Genomic DNA, 13,662 nt, shown 5'->3' on the forward strand with positions numbered 1-13,662 from the left:
TTAACAGATAGAAAGAAGAGATACTTAATTATATTAATACAGTTTTCATCTAATCCTCTTTAAGTTTGTTGTCTTAAAGAGAAGTCTTCCTCTGCACGTACTAGTGTACGTGAAATAACGTAAGGCACCACTCGCAACTGAAGCAGTGCGAAGTGGACTTGTACTGAAGCAGTACAAGTCACAAGTCGTAATGCCCGTTACATCGCTGCTAACGATAATCGAGGATTCAGTAAATGGCATTAACCCTCAAGCACCGCGGCCGACAGCAAGCAGTCATTAACTTTGATAAAATTAACGACGAAGTCAATTTTTTACATCACTGGGAATAGCAACTTGTCCTTGATGCAGACTTGTGGTAGCTAATAACAACCTATTCGTGTTCGTAAGATAAATATTCCGTATAATGCGCATTATAAGCGCTGCCAAATCGAACTTTCGTAGCTAAAGTGGGATTTTCTTATCACCTGCTGGTATGTCGCGCTTAATCAGTTCTCTTAAATACAGTTATTTGATATAACCAGAATTTTAAGAGCATGAAGATTGTGATTTATATGAGCTTTTCATATAAACTTCGCCGTAATACATATCAATAAATAGAAATTGTCTCAACTCCATATTATCTACGAAGTTTGATGCAAAAGCCTTTCGAATAACAAGGTGGCAATACGCACAATAATTTACAAGATTAGTGCAAAGAGCTTTTGCAAGGTTACTGGGCAACCCTTTTAGAGATAGAGTCGACAAGAGGTGCCGTATCCTATAAGCTCTTCTATTATAAGGTCCCACGGTATTATGACGACTCGGCTTCAAGCGTAGTACAGCAGAATGGTCTCATATAAACACTTCTATCGAGCACGCACGAACCTCTAGCCAAAGAATTCTTGCTGAATATCAGGCAACGTCGATCGAGATGGCGAGACAGACAAACTCCCGTTAGAGGAAGTCTCAAAAAATTCCAGAGGATTACGGCGACGCAGTTCTGCTAACGCAATGTCAAGTCCATCAGCGCTGCCAGCGACCCGTAAGCAATGGGCACAAAACACAAGATTCCGATATACAATTCGTCGTGTCGAAGACAGAAACGCCAGCCGATGCACCTGGCAGCAAGATCGGCACACCTGATTCATACACACCTGGCACTGTCGATCGCGCGACGTCGTTTTTTTTACCGGTTTGTGACAACCAATGCACACGCCACTTGGTTCGTCCAGCATGATGGTTTTCTTTGTCGTGAGCAGCCAATTGAGCTTTTTCATCTGACCACAGTACGTCGCTTTACGGTACGACATTAACGCCTCGGCCGTCCCACGGATCGCCACGCTCGCAGGCATGTCCCCGCGGGGGTCGACAAATCCTTTCAAATAGACTTCCACGATCGCTGGCGATTGCTGTCGAAACAGCGCGCAAGCTGATAACGTTCCTCGTACGATTTGTAATTCCGTTAATTCTCGAATACCCGGGATTTCGAGCGAATGCATCACGCTATACCCAATCTCGTCCCCCGTCCTTTCATCGATAAGAATTCCTGTAGTATGTAAAAAGACAAAATCTCGCGTTCGCATAAGGCATCGAAGAACGTTTGGGAATTCTGAGACGCTCCACTTTATATAAAGTCCGTATACTGGGTGGTCGACCGTGGCCGAGTCAATATGGCTCAAAATCGTTCCATCCACGATCGTATCGGCCATGTACGCCGACTTGATCCGCATGAGCTCCATGCTGTAGTGGTGCATGCCATACATTAAATCGTGGAGCGATCCCGGGATCGTTCCGACGGTCAGTACCCCGTGGAGATTTCTTGTAAACCACATGGAGCCCAATTTCTCCGGGACGGAATTTCGAAGACTTGCGGGCCCTCCGAGCTCTCGTTCCAAAAGCTTGCGGTCCCAGTAGGAAGACAGGCCGTCCCGTTTCTTTATAAACTTCCAGTTTGATTCGTCAACATGGCCTTTCAGTTGAGGGCTTCGAAACGTTCGATAATCGACGATGGCGTCGTCCACAAAAGCTTGGGCCAAGTGTTTCAGTGCGTCCTGGTCGGTTTGAGGCAGTGAGAGCGTCGGGAACGTATCGGATGGTAATGGAAATTTCATGAAGACGTGGGAGATCAAAGCCACGATTTCCAAAGACGCTTTTTGATTACAAGTGGAGACTTTCGAGAAAGCCACTAAATTCTTGGGCAGAAGGGCTGTTGCTGTCGTTCGTACCAGGTGCTGCACGCCCATATGTTATGGGACGCCAATCGCGATGCAATGGAGCTTTCACTACTGTTAGGACACATCCGCTCAACGCAACAATGCCTAGGGTTCCACTAACGACGGCGTGATTATAAAACGTTGTTGCGTTGATGGCTACAGAAAAGAAAACACAACGGAGAATCTTGCCGAAATTGGCGATGCAATTTCCCAGCGCCAGTTTTTTTGTCGCCAACGTAGCGACATTGAGACCGTTGCATGTATTTAGTCTTTGCGATGGACTCACATGGTTTATTTGAAATGTAAACAGACTGTGTCTATCGCGAAGTCATCGGCATAGGAAAGGATAGGAAAGCAGGAACAGGGTCCGAAACATTGACGCTGCATCGTAGGAACGAGCAATCGCATAGAGGTTTCGCCTGTATTTTTTATTGTGCGATGTAAACGGGGATCATCAACTCGATTGCGCAGAACAGATTAGTGTTGCGTAGATTACGGCGCAAGATTAAGGTTCGGCTCGGCGGTCCAATTCGTTATCTGGACCGTCTGGACGGTGGCGCGGTCTACTGCCAAGCTGTAATTAAAATAGCTTATTGTTCAAACAACGGCCGCAGGTCTGAGAATACAGTTAAGTTGCTACAGTAGAAACTGCCTAAATTAAAAATGCTAAGACGCCTCTTCTTGATAACTCTAGAGAGGTTAAATTTTTAGACAGGTGTACCACATCCTAAATAAATTAGTTGCTGTACTTTTTTTAAGGGGATGTGATAATAAAAGAAAAGCCTCTCACCCAGAACAATTCAGCAGCACATCAACAATGCCTCTGAGACACCACAATGACGGACGATGTCCGTGTGGCTCTTTACAAACATCACACAGAGAATCTCGCACTGACTCAGGCTCAGCTTGTCAATTGGCTTCAGGACAATTATCAGCTGAGGGTCAGCCAGGCGACGGTCTCTGTAACGGGGCACTAAGACTTGCACTGTTTCAGTACAAGTCCACGCGCAGAGGAAGACTTCTCTTAAGGTAATTAGCTTAAGAGGGTAAAATGAAAACTGTATTAAATATAATTCAGTGTCTCTTGTATTATCTTTGTCAATGCTAACATAATTATAATCTAATACGAAACATGTAGATGAATTCTTATCTCTATCTTATCTGTAACTCTCTCTTTGATTACTCCTACAGCTGGTTAGTCTGCGAAATAAATAGGTATAAATGGTCTATACCTATTTATGGATAAGAATTCTGGATATTACTAGGGGTGATGTAACGGGTGTATCGTTACATCACCCCTCCCTTAAACGACAATCACTCTGAGTGTCATTGGATGGAGTGGTCGTCATGTGACCACTTAATTTAAAAACGATGTTGATTGGTCAGATCCATCATTTTAAATATCATCGCATGAAGAATCAACTCATGCGGGGTGACGATAGTGCTGCGCCTCCGGCAGCGGTTCGTGCAGCCGCGGGTGACGCATTGCTATCTCTTGCGGTAGACGTTCCGTCTACCGTAGTGTCTTCCACTCGCACAACACTTGGTGTTGCGAGTGCACGTGGTGATTCACCACGTGAGTACGACCCCTCTTTAGAGGTCGATTATGAGTGCGAGTCGGACGAAATGGCCGACTCGGGGAGGATGGAACAGTCGCCTGATACCCGTCAGGCGGCTGATTATGAGCCTTCGAATGAGAGGGCTCATTCCGATAGACGTGTGAACAGTCTATTTGGTTCCGACGATGAGGATGATCCCTCATCGCCCCTACGATATTTCGTACGGTCTTTCGTACGGTCACCTGCACATGTCTATGTGCAAGGTGACGACGGTGGCGTAAGCCATCGTACGAAAAGTCCTCGTGGTACCCCTACTTCAGCGGGTACCACTCAGGGGAGTGATGACAGTAAAATGTCTAATCTCGCCCCTGAAAAGAAGCCGTGGCTTTTGCCAGAAAGGCTCATTAATAGCTTGTCTGGAGAAACTACTCCACACAATAAATATCCTTTATTTATTGCGACAAAGCTACATGGCCTTGATCCCAGCGCGAAGAACTTTCGCGCTGAGGAAGATTTCTATCTCGATGCTTTTCTAAAGCATCGATGGTTTAGTGGCAATAATAAGCGAGATAAAGTCTCGCTTATGCAAGCTTGGAGTGCGTTCATTCGCAATGTTAAAGACATTGGACGCGAAGCTTGGCTTCAAAAACTTAACGCGAATCGTGTTAAGTTTGAGAAAAGAACTCCAACCGGTGCAAAATATAAGTTGCATCGGTTGTCACGTGAGGCTGGACTTCCATGCCTCACGTGGGGTGATCCCTGTCCGTGTTGTGTAGACAACTCGAAGAGGGTAAAAGGGGATGTCTATTCCCTTTCTTCGCCCTGGGGAAGGGCTCGCATCTCTATTGAGATGCGTGACGCGATTGACGTTTTGCAATCGATTTACAAGCGCCAAGGGCGCGTGTTTTCCGATGGGCCTTCTGATCCATCGGATGGGTCTCGTCACACTGACGGACGAGGCCCTCAACGTTAGCAACCAGCTGGAAACGAGGCTCCCAGTTGTCATGTGAAGGTGGATAACCGCACCAGCGAACCAGATGACTCGTTCGCTGCCCCTTCACATCACGGTGTTTTGGATACGTTCTACAAGGAAACGTTAACCACCGTGGGAATCCACCAATGGTTGTGCCGGAGGAGGAAAAATTAGATCCGACTCATGTGTCGGATCTAGAGTCGAAGATCGATAAACTGGATCGCTTTCTCCATGATTTGGAGAAAGGACTGGATCACGAGCGCGGTTAGCGTCGCTTGTTAGAGCAGACGGTGCAGGCTCATCGTATCGAACGTTTGCAAGGCCGTTCGAAGAGTGCGTACTCCATGTTGGAGTACGGACGGAATTATCACGCTCTTCGTGATGAGCTGTCGTCAGCTCATCGCGGTTTCGAGGATCTTCGGACCCGACATACGAATCTCCAGGTTCAACATGATAATCTGGATCGCGATTACAAGAATCTTTTAGTGAGTCTTGAAAAGGGTGGTCAAATCCGTCCTCGGAAGAAACCGCGTACTGATCGTACGGGCGGAGCCGACCAACGTAAAACGTAGAATGCGTTCGCATCCTCCGTGGAAATTCTATTGTGTACGCATTGCCTTTCTGATGCTACACGGAAAGGCCTTATGAACTTGGGTAGTAGTAAACTACTACCCACATTGGTGTCTACACGCTTAGGTAAGTTTACCGTAGAGAGTAGTACTAGGTCATTAATTATAATTGAATGAACATTTGCTCTTCCATGTTTGTCTGCGTTCCGTTTCTGACGGTCCACTGCGTTAGCAATGGAATCCTGTACGAAACGGATTACTGATTCTCGAGCCAGCAGAAATTCCTCTGCTGTCTAATTTATTTTATCTTTTCAGCAGCAATTCCTCTGCTGACTTATTTATTTTATCTTTTCTTTGTGCGCATTACCATGAGATTTTCTCATCTTCGATGTCGATTGCTTAGACATCGACATCATTCGCGTCGTTTGTAATTTCGACGCGTGATGTGCATGAGCCAATGTTGGTTTTGCTCGTGCGAGTCCACCCTTCCTAAACTAATGGATCCCTCTAATTGAGTGGGTATGCGAGGATGGCATAAGCCATTAACGAAGAACGGTGGATGTGTTGTAAACGCATGCACCGGATTATTGATGGAGAATTCGACCATCGGTAAAAACTCGCTTCAATTCGGATTCGATTGGACGTAATATCGAATTTCTTCAAGGACGCGATTTACGCGTTCCATCTGATTATCCCTCTCTGGATGATCAGAAGTTGACATAGTCAGCCGTGTTCCGACAGATCGGGACACGGATTGCCAAAACTACGCTGTGAACTGTGGATCTATCCGAGACAAGATCAAGGGGCAAACCGTAGAGTTTAAATACCGTGTCGATAAAGACATAATGCATCGGCTGAGACAAGCCAATTGCAAAGGTTTAATGGACACAATTTAAAAATTTCGACACGTGGTTTTGCAAGTTGAGGACATGACTGAAGTATAGCAAATAATCTACTTTCAACGAGGGTTAAATCAAGAACGCAAGAAGAAGTTCAATACCGACGGAGAAACACACTGTCGGAGGCTATTACGGTGGCGCTCGACTTTAAACGCTTACATTCGGTTGGTTATTAGTAACGCCCCTGCAACATTCAATGATGTGTAACAAATCTGTTGAGACCGGTGCGGGAATTCGCACCGAGTTACTTTGACGATGTATTCGTCCATAGCCGGTCCATGGACGGTAAGACAGACGTGGAAGTTCATAAAACTCACGTTCGTCAGGTTCTTACGCTTATGCGAAAACATAATTGTATGCAAATCTCAAGAAGTGTATATTCGTTGAAAGCGAAATACCACTTCTTGGGTGCATCGTCGGTAAACACGGCGGGCGCCCTGATCCCAGAAAGATCAAGGCAATCACCGACTGGCCAGTTCCAGTCGATGTCAAGGGACTTAGAAAGTTCCTTGGTTTAGCGGCGTACTTGCACAAGTACTCTCGCAATTATGCAGAGATGACAGTTCATCTCTCTCGTCTCTTGAAAAAAGACGAGAAATGGTTATGGAACGCTGATTGTCAGCGTTCGTTTAAAAATATCAAGCAAAGCTTGATGCAATCGCCCATCTTGGCGATTGCAGATCAAGACAGAGCATTCCATGTGGTCTGTGACGCCAGTGATTTCGCAATCGGCTGTGCGTTTATGCAATACGATACAAACGGCGCGGAGCGCGTCGTCTGTTTCCTATCGCGTCAGCTGCAACCAGCTGAACGCAATTACCCAGTGCATGACAAGAAACTTCTCTCTTGCCATAAAATATGCATAGGCTAAATTTAGGGTCTATCTTCTAGGAGATAGACTGTTCATCGTATGACATCCGATCACCCAGAAGCGGATGGTCAAACAGAACGCGTAAATCGCGTCCTCGAAGAGATACTTCGAGATAACACCAATCGTATCCGAATTGAAGCGAGTTTTTACCGATGGTCGAATTCGCCATCAATAATTCGGTGTATGCGTCTACATACACCGTTCTTTGTGAATGGCTTACGCCATCCTCGCATACCCACCCAATTAGAGGGATCCTCTAGTTTAAGGGGGGGTGGACTCGCACGAGCAAATCCAATTCTGGCTCATGCACATCACGCGACGAAGTTAACAACGACGCGACTGATGTCGATGTCGAAGAAATCGACATCGAAGATGAGAATGATCTCATGGCAGTACGCACAAAGCGTACTGAAAATGACAAAACAAATGAGTTAGCAGAAGAGTTTCTGCTAACTCGAGAATCAATTATCCGTTTCGTTCAGGATTCCATTGCTAACGCAGTGGACCGACAGAAACGGAATGCAGACAAACATGGAAGAGCAAATGTTCATTCATTTAATGTTAATGACCTAGTGCTACTCTCTACGGTAAACTTACCTAAGCGATTAGTCACTAATGTGGGTAGCAGTAAACTACTACCCAAGTTCATTGGTCCTTTCCGTGTACCGCATCGCAGAGGCAATGCGTAAGCAATAGAATTGCCACGCAGGATGCGAACGCATCCTACATTTTACGTTGGTCGGATCCACCCGTACCATCAATACGCGGGTTCTTCCGAGGACGGATTTGACCACCCTTTTCAAGAATCCCTAAAAGATTGTTGTGATCGCGAACCAAATTCTCATGTTGAACCTGAAGTTTCTATTGCCGATTCCGAATATCCTCGAAACTGCGATGATCTGACGACAGCTCAACGCGAACATCGTGATATTTCCGTTCATACTCCAACATGGAATACGCACTCTTCAAACGGTATTCCAACCGCTCTATATGGTGAGCCTGCACCGCCTGCTCCAACGAGAGACGCTTACCGCGCTCGTGATCCAAACCTTCCTCCAAAACATAGATGAATTAAAAAAAGTGATCGATTTTGTCGATCCTCGACATTAGATCCGACACACGGTTCGGATCTAATTTTCCCTCTTCCACCACAACCATTGGTGGATTCCCACGGCGGTCAACGTTTCCGTATCGAACGTATGTAGAACCACCGTGAGGTGAAGGGGCAGCGAACGAGTCATCTTGTTCGCTAGCGTGGTAATCCACCTTCCCATGACAGCTGGGAGCCTCGTTCCCAGCTGGTTGCTGACGTTGAGGACCTCGTCCGTCAGTATGACGAGACCCATCCGATGGTTCAGGAGGCCCATCACTAAAAAAATCTTAACTGAATTGGTAGAGTACGAAATGCGCCCCCTGGCGCTTGTAGATTGCAAAACGTCGATCGCGTCACGCATCTCAATAGAGATGCGAGCTCTTCCCCTGGGCGAAGAAAGGGAATAGACATCCCCTTTTACTCTCTTCGAGTTGTCTACACAACACGGACAGGGATCACCCCACGTGAGGCATGGAAGCCCAGCCTCACGTGACAACCGATGCAATTTATACTTTGCACCGGTTGGAGTTCTTTTCTCAAATTTAACGTTATTCGCGTTAAGTTTTTGTAGCCAGGCTTCGCGTCCAATGTCTTTGACATTGCGAATGAACGCGCTCCAGGCTTGCATAAGCGAGACTTTATCTCGCTTATTGTTGCCACTAACCATCGATGCTTAAGAAAAGCATCGAGATAAAATCTTCCTCAGCTCGAAAGTTCTTCGCGCTGGGATCAAGGCCATGTAGCTTTGTCGCAATAATAAGGGTTATTTATTGTGTGGAGTAGTCTCTCCAGACAAGCTATTGATAAGCCGTTCTGGCAAAAGCCACGGCTTCTTTTCAGGGGCGAGATGAGACATTTTACTGTCTTCACACCACTGAGTGGTACCCACTGAAGCAGGGGTACCACAAAAACTTTTTTTACGAAGGCTTTCGCCATCGTCATCACCTTGAACAGAAACAGGTCAGGTGACCGTACGGGAGACGGAACGGGCGATGAGGGATCATCCTCATCGTCGGAATCAAATAGACTATTAATTCGTCTATCAGAATGAGCCATCACGTTCGAAGGCTCATAGTCAGCCGCCTGACGTCTATCAGGCGACTGTTCTATTCTCCCAGAGTCGGCCATTTCGTCCGACTCGCATTCGTAGTCGACCTCCAAAGAGGGTTGTATTCACATGGTAAATCACCACGTGCACACGCAACATCTAGTGTTGCGCGAGTGGAAGATAATACGGCAAACGTTCCGTCTACCGCAAGAGATAACAGTGCGTCACCCGCGGCTGCACGAACCGCAGCCGAAGGCGCAGCACTATCAACACCCCGCATGAGTTTGTTTTTCATGCGATGATATTTAAAATGATGGTTCTGACAAATCAACATCGTTTTTAAAATTAAGTCGTCACATAGTTGACCACCACATCAAATGACACTCAGAGTGATTGTCGTTAAGGGAGGGGTGATGTAACGGGGTGTATCGTTACATGAAATTAACACTTAAAGGTTGTTAGTTAATATACTATCTAAAAGGTAGATAATATTTGGAGGATATTACTTTAAATAGTAACGTTCAGAAATCATATCCATAAATAGGTGTAGGCCGTTATATCTATTTCTTCCGCAGACTAATCAGCTGTAGATGTAAACAAAAGAGAGAGACAGATAGGATAAGATAAGAATTCAGTTGCATGTTTAGTATTAGTTATAATTAAGTTAGCATTTACAAGATAGATGGAAGAGATACTTAATTATATTAATACAGTTTTCATCTAATCCTCTTTAAGTTTGTTGTCTTAAAGAGAAGTCTTCCTCTGCACGTACTAGTGTACGTGAAATAACGTAAGGCACCACTCGCAACTGAAGCAGTGCGAAGTGGACTTGTACTGAAGCAGTACAAGTCACAAGTCGTAATGCCCGTTACATCGCTGCTAACGATAATCGAGGATTCAGTAAATGGCATTAACCCTCAAGCACCGCGGCCGACAGCAAGCAGTCATTAACTTTGATAAAATTAACGACGAAGTCAATTTTTTACATCACTGGGAATAGCAACTTGTCCTTGATGCAGACTTGTGGTAGCTAATAACAACCTATTCGTGTTCGTAAGATAAATATTCCGTATAATGCGCATTATAAGCGCTGCCAAATCGAACTTTCGTAGCTAAAGTGGGATTTTCTTATCACCTGCTGGTATGTCGCGCTTAATCAGTTCTCTTAAATACAGTTATTTGATATAACCAGAATTTTAAGAGCATGAAGATTGTGATTTATATGAGCTTTTCATATAAACTTCGCCGTAATACATATCAATAAATAGAAATTGTCTCAACTCCATATTATCTACGAAGTTTGATGCAAAAGCCTTTCGAATAACAAGGTGGCAATACGCACAATAATTTACAAGATTAGTGCAAAGAGCTTTTGCAAGGTTACTGGGCAACCCTTTTAGAGATAGAGTCGACAAGAGGTGCCGTATCCTATAAGCTCTTCTATTATAAGGTCCCACGGTATTATGACGACTCGGCTTCAAGCGTAGTACAGCAGAATGGTCTCATATAAACACTTCTATCGAGCACGCACGAACCTCTAGCCAAAGAATTCTTGCTGAATATCAGGCAACGTCGATCGAGATGGCGAGACAGACAAACTCCCGTTAGAGGAAGTCTCAAAAAATTCCAGAGGATTACGGCGACGCAGTTCTGCTAACGCAATGTCAAGTCCATCAGCGCTGCCAGCGACCCGTAAGCAATGGGCACAAAACACAAGGTTCCGATATACAATTCGTCGTGTCGAAGACAGAAACGCCAGCCGATGCACCTGGCAGCAAGATCGGCACACCTGATTCATACACACCTGGCACTGTCGATCGCGCGACGTCGTTTTTTTTACCGGTTTGTGACAACCAATGCACACGCCACTTGGTTCGTCCAGCATGATGGTTTTCTTTGTCGTGAGCAGCCAATTGAGCTTTTTCATCTGACCACAGTACGTCGCTTTACGGTACGACATTAACGCCTCGGCCGTCCCACGGATCGCCACGCTCGCAGGCATGTCCCCGCGGGGGTCGACAAATCCTTTCAAATAGACTTCCACGATCGCTGGCGATTGCTGTCGAAACAGCGCGCAAGCTGATAACGTTCCTCGTACGATTTGTAATTCCGTTAATTCTCGAATACCCGGGATTTCGAGCGAATGCATCACGCTATACCCAATCTCGTCCCCCGTCCTTTCATCGATAAGAATTCCTGTAGTATGTAAAAAGACAAAATCTCGCGTTCGCATAAGGCATCGAAGAACGTTTGGGAATTCTGAGACGCTCCACTTTATATAAAGTCCGTATACTGGGTGGTCGACCGTGGCCGAGTCAATATGGCTCAAAATCGTTCCATCCACGATCGTATCGGCCATGTACGCCGACTTGATCCGCATGAGCTCCATGCTGTAGTGGTGCATGCCATACATTAAATCGTGGAGCGATCCCGGGATCGTTCCGACGGTCAGTACCCCGTGGAGATTTCTTGTAAACCACATGGAGCCCAATTTCTCCGGGACGGAATTTCGAAGACTTGCGGGCCCTCCGAGCTCTCGTTCCAAAAGCTTGCGGTCCCAGTAGGAAGACAGGCCGTCCCGTTTCTTTATAAACTTCCAGTTTGATTCGTCAACATGGCCTTTCAGTTGAGGGCTTCGAAACGTTCGATAATCGACGATGGCGTCGTCCACAAAAGCTTGGGCCAAGTGTTTCAGTGCGTCCTGGTCGGTTTGAGGCAGTGAGAGCGTCGGGAACGTATCGGATGGTAATGGAAATTTCATGAAGACGTGGGAGATCAAAGCCACGATTTCCAAAGACGCTTTTTGATTACAAGTGGAGACTTTCGAGAAAGCCACTAAATTCTTGGGCAGAAGGGCTGTTGCTGTCGTTCGTACCAGGTGCTGCACGCCCATATGTTATGGGACGCCAATCGCGATGCAATGGAGCTTTCACTACTGTTAGGACACATCCGCTCAACGCAACAATGCCTAGGGTTCCACTAACGACGGCGTGATTATAAAACGTTGTTGCGTTGATGGCTACAGAAAAGAAAACACAACGGAGAATCTTGCCGAAATTGGCGATGCAATTTCCCAGCGCCAGTTTTTTTGTCGCCAACGTAGCGACATTGAGACCGTTGCATGTATTTAGTCTTTGCGATGGACTCACATGGTTTATTTGAAATGTAAACAGACTGTGTCTATCGCGAAGTCATCGGCATAGGAAAGGATAGGAAAGCAGGAACAGGGTCCGAAACATTGACGCTGCATCGTAGGAACGAGCAATCGCATAGAGGTTTCGCCTGTATTTTTTATTGTGCGATGTAAACGGGGATCATCAACTCGATTGCGCAGAACAGATTAGTGTTGCGTAGATTACGGCGCAAGATTAAGGTTCGGCTCGGCGGTCCAATTCGTTATCTGGACCGTCTGGACGGTGGCGCGGTCTACTGCCAAGCTGTAATTAAAATAGCTTATTGTTCAAACAACGGCCGCAGGTCTGAGAATACAGTTAAGTTGCTACAGTAGAAACTGCCTAAATTAAAAATGCTAAGACGCCTCTTCTTGATAACTCTAGAGAGGTTAAATTTTTAGACAGGTGTACCACATCCTAAATAAATTAGTTGCTGTACTTTTTTTAAGGGGATGTGATAATAAAAGAAAAGCCTCTCACCCAGAACAATTCAGCAGCACATCAACAATGCCTCTGAGACACCACAATGACGGACGATGTCCGTGTGGCTCTTTACAAACATCACACAGAGAATCTCGCACTGACTCAGGCTCAGCTTGTCAATTGGCTTCAGGACAATTATCAGCTGAGGGTCAGCCAGGCGACGGTCTCTGTAACGGGGCACTAAGACTTGCACTGTTTCAGTACAAGTCCACGCGCAGAGGAAGACTTCTCTTAAGGTAATTAGCTTAAGAGGGTAAAATGAAAACTGTATTAAATATAATTCAGTGTCTCTTGTATTATCTTTGTCAATGCTAACATAATTATAATCTAATACGAAACATGTAGATGAATTCTTATCTCTATCTTATCTGTAACTCTCTCTTTGATTACTCCTACAGCTGGTTAGTCTGCGAAATAAATAGGTATAAATGGTCTATACCTATTTATGGATAAGAATTCTGGATATTACTAGGGGTGATGTAACGGGTGTATCGTTACATCACCCCTCCCTTAAACGACAATCACTCTGAGTGTCATTGGATGGAGTGGTCGTCATGTGACCACTTAATTTAAAAACGATGTTGATTGGTCAGATCCATCATTTTAAATATCATCGCATGAAGAATCAACTCATGCGGGGTGACGATAGTGCTGCGCCTCCGGCAGCGGTTCGTGCAGCCGCGGGTGACGCATTGCTATCTCTTGCGGTAGACGTTCCGTCTACCGTAGTGTCTTCCACTCGCACAACACTTGGTGTTGCGAGTGCACGTGGTGATTCACCACGTGAATACGACCCCTCTTT

At 45.7% G+C, this 13,662-nt stretch overlaps 2 protein-coding genes across 2 annotated transcripts; both read right to left on the minus strand.

Annotated features, from left to right (window-relative positions):
• Positions 1-866: 866 nt before the first annotated feature.
• CCR75_005082 (uncharacterized protein) lies at positions 867-2,222 on the minus strand (the record flags this gene model as incomplete). Its single annotated transcript, XM_067963165.1, has 1 exon — positions 867-2,222. The coding sequence occupies one exon, from the start codon at positions 2,220-2,222 to the stop codon at positions 867-869; it is 1,356 nt and encodes a 451-aa protein (XP_067823882.1).
• Positions 2,223-10,741: 8,519 nt separating this feature from the next.
• On the minus strand, positions 10,742-12,097 carry CCR75_005083 (uncharacterized protein; the record flags this gene model as incomplete). Its single annotated transcript, XM_067963166.1, has 1 exon — positions 10,742-12,097. One exon carries the CDS (start codon positions 12,095-12,097, stop codon positions 10,742-10,744), a length of 1,356 nt encoding a protein of 451 aa, XP_067823883.1.
• Positions 12,098-13,662: the final 1,565 nt, after the last annotated feature.

The sequence above is a fragment of the Bremia lactucae genome (genome assembly GCF_004359215.1).
Source record: "Bremia lactucae strain SF5 chromosome Unknown BlacSF5_NotPlaced_4_SHOA01000001.1_737238bp, whole genome shotgun sequence".
Taxonomy (NCBI): domain Eukaryota; phylum Oomycota; class Peronosporomycetes; order Peronosporales; family Peronosporaceae; genus Bremia; species Bremia lactucae.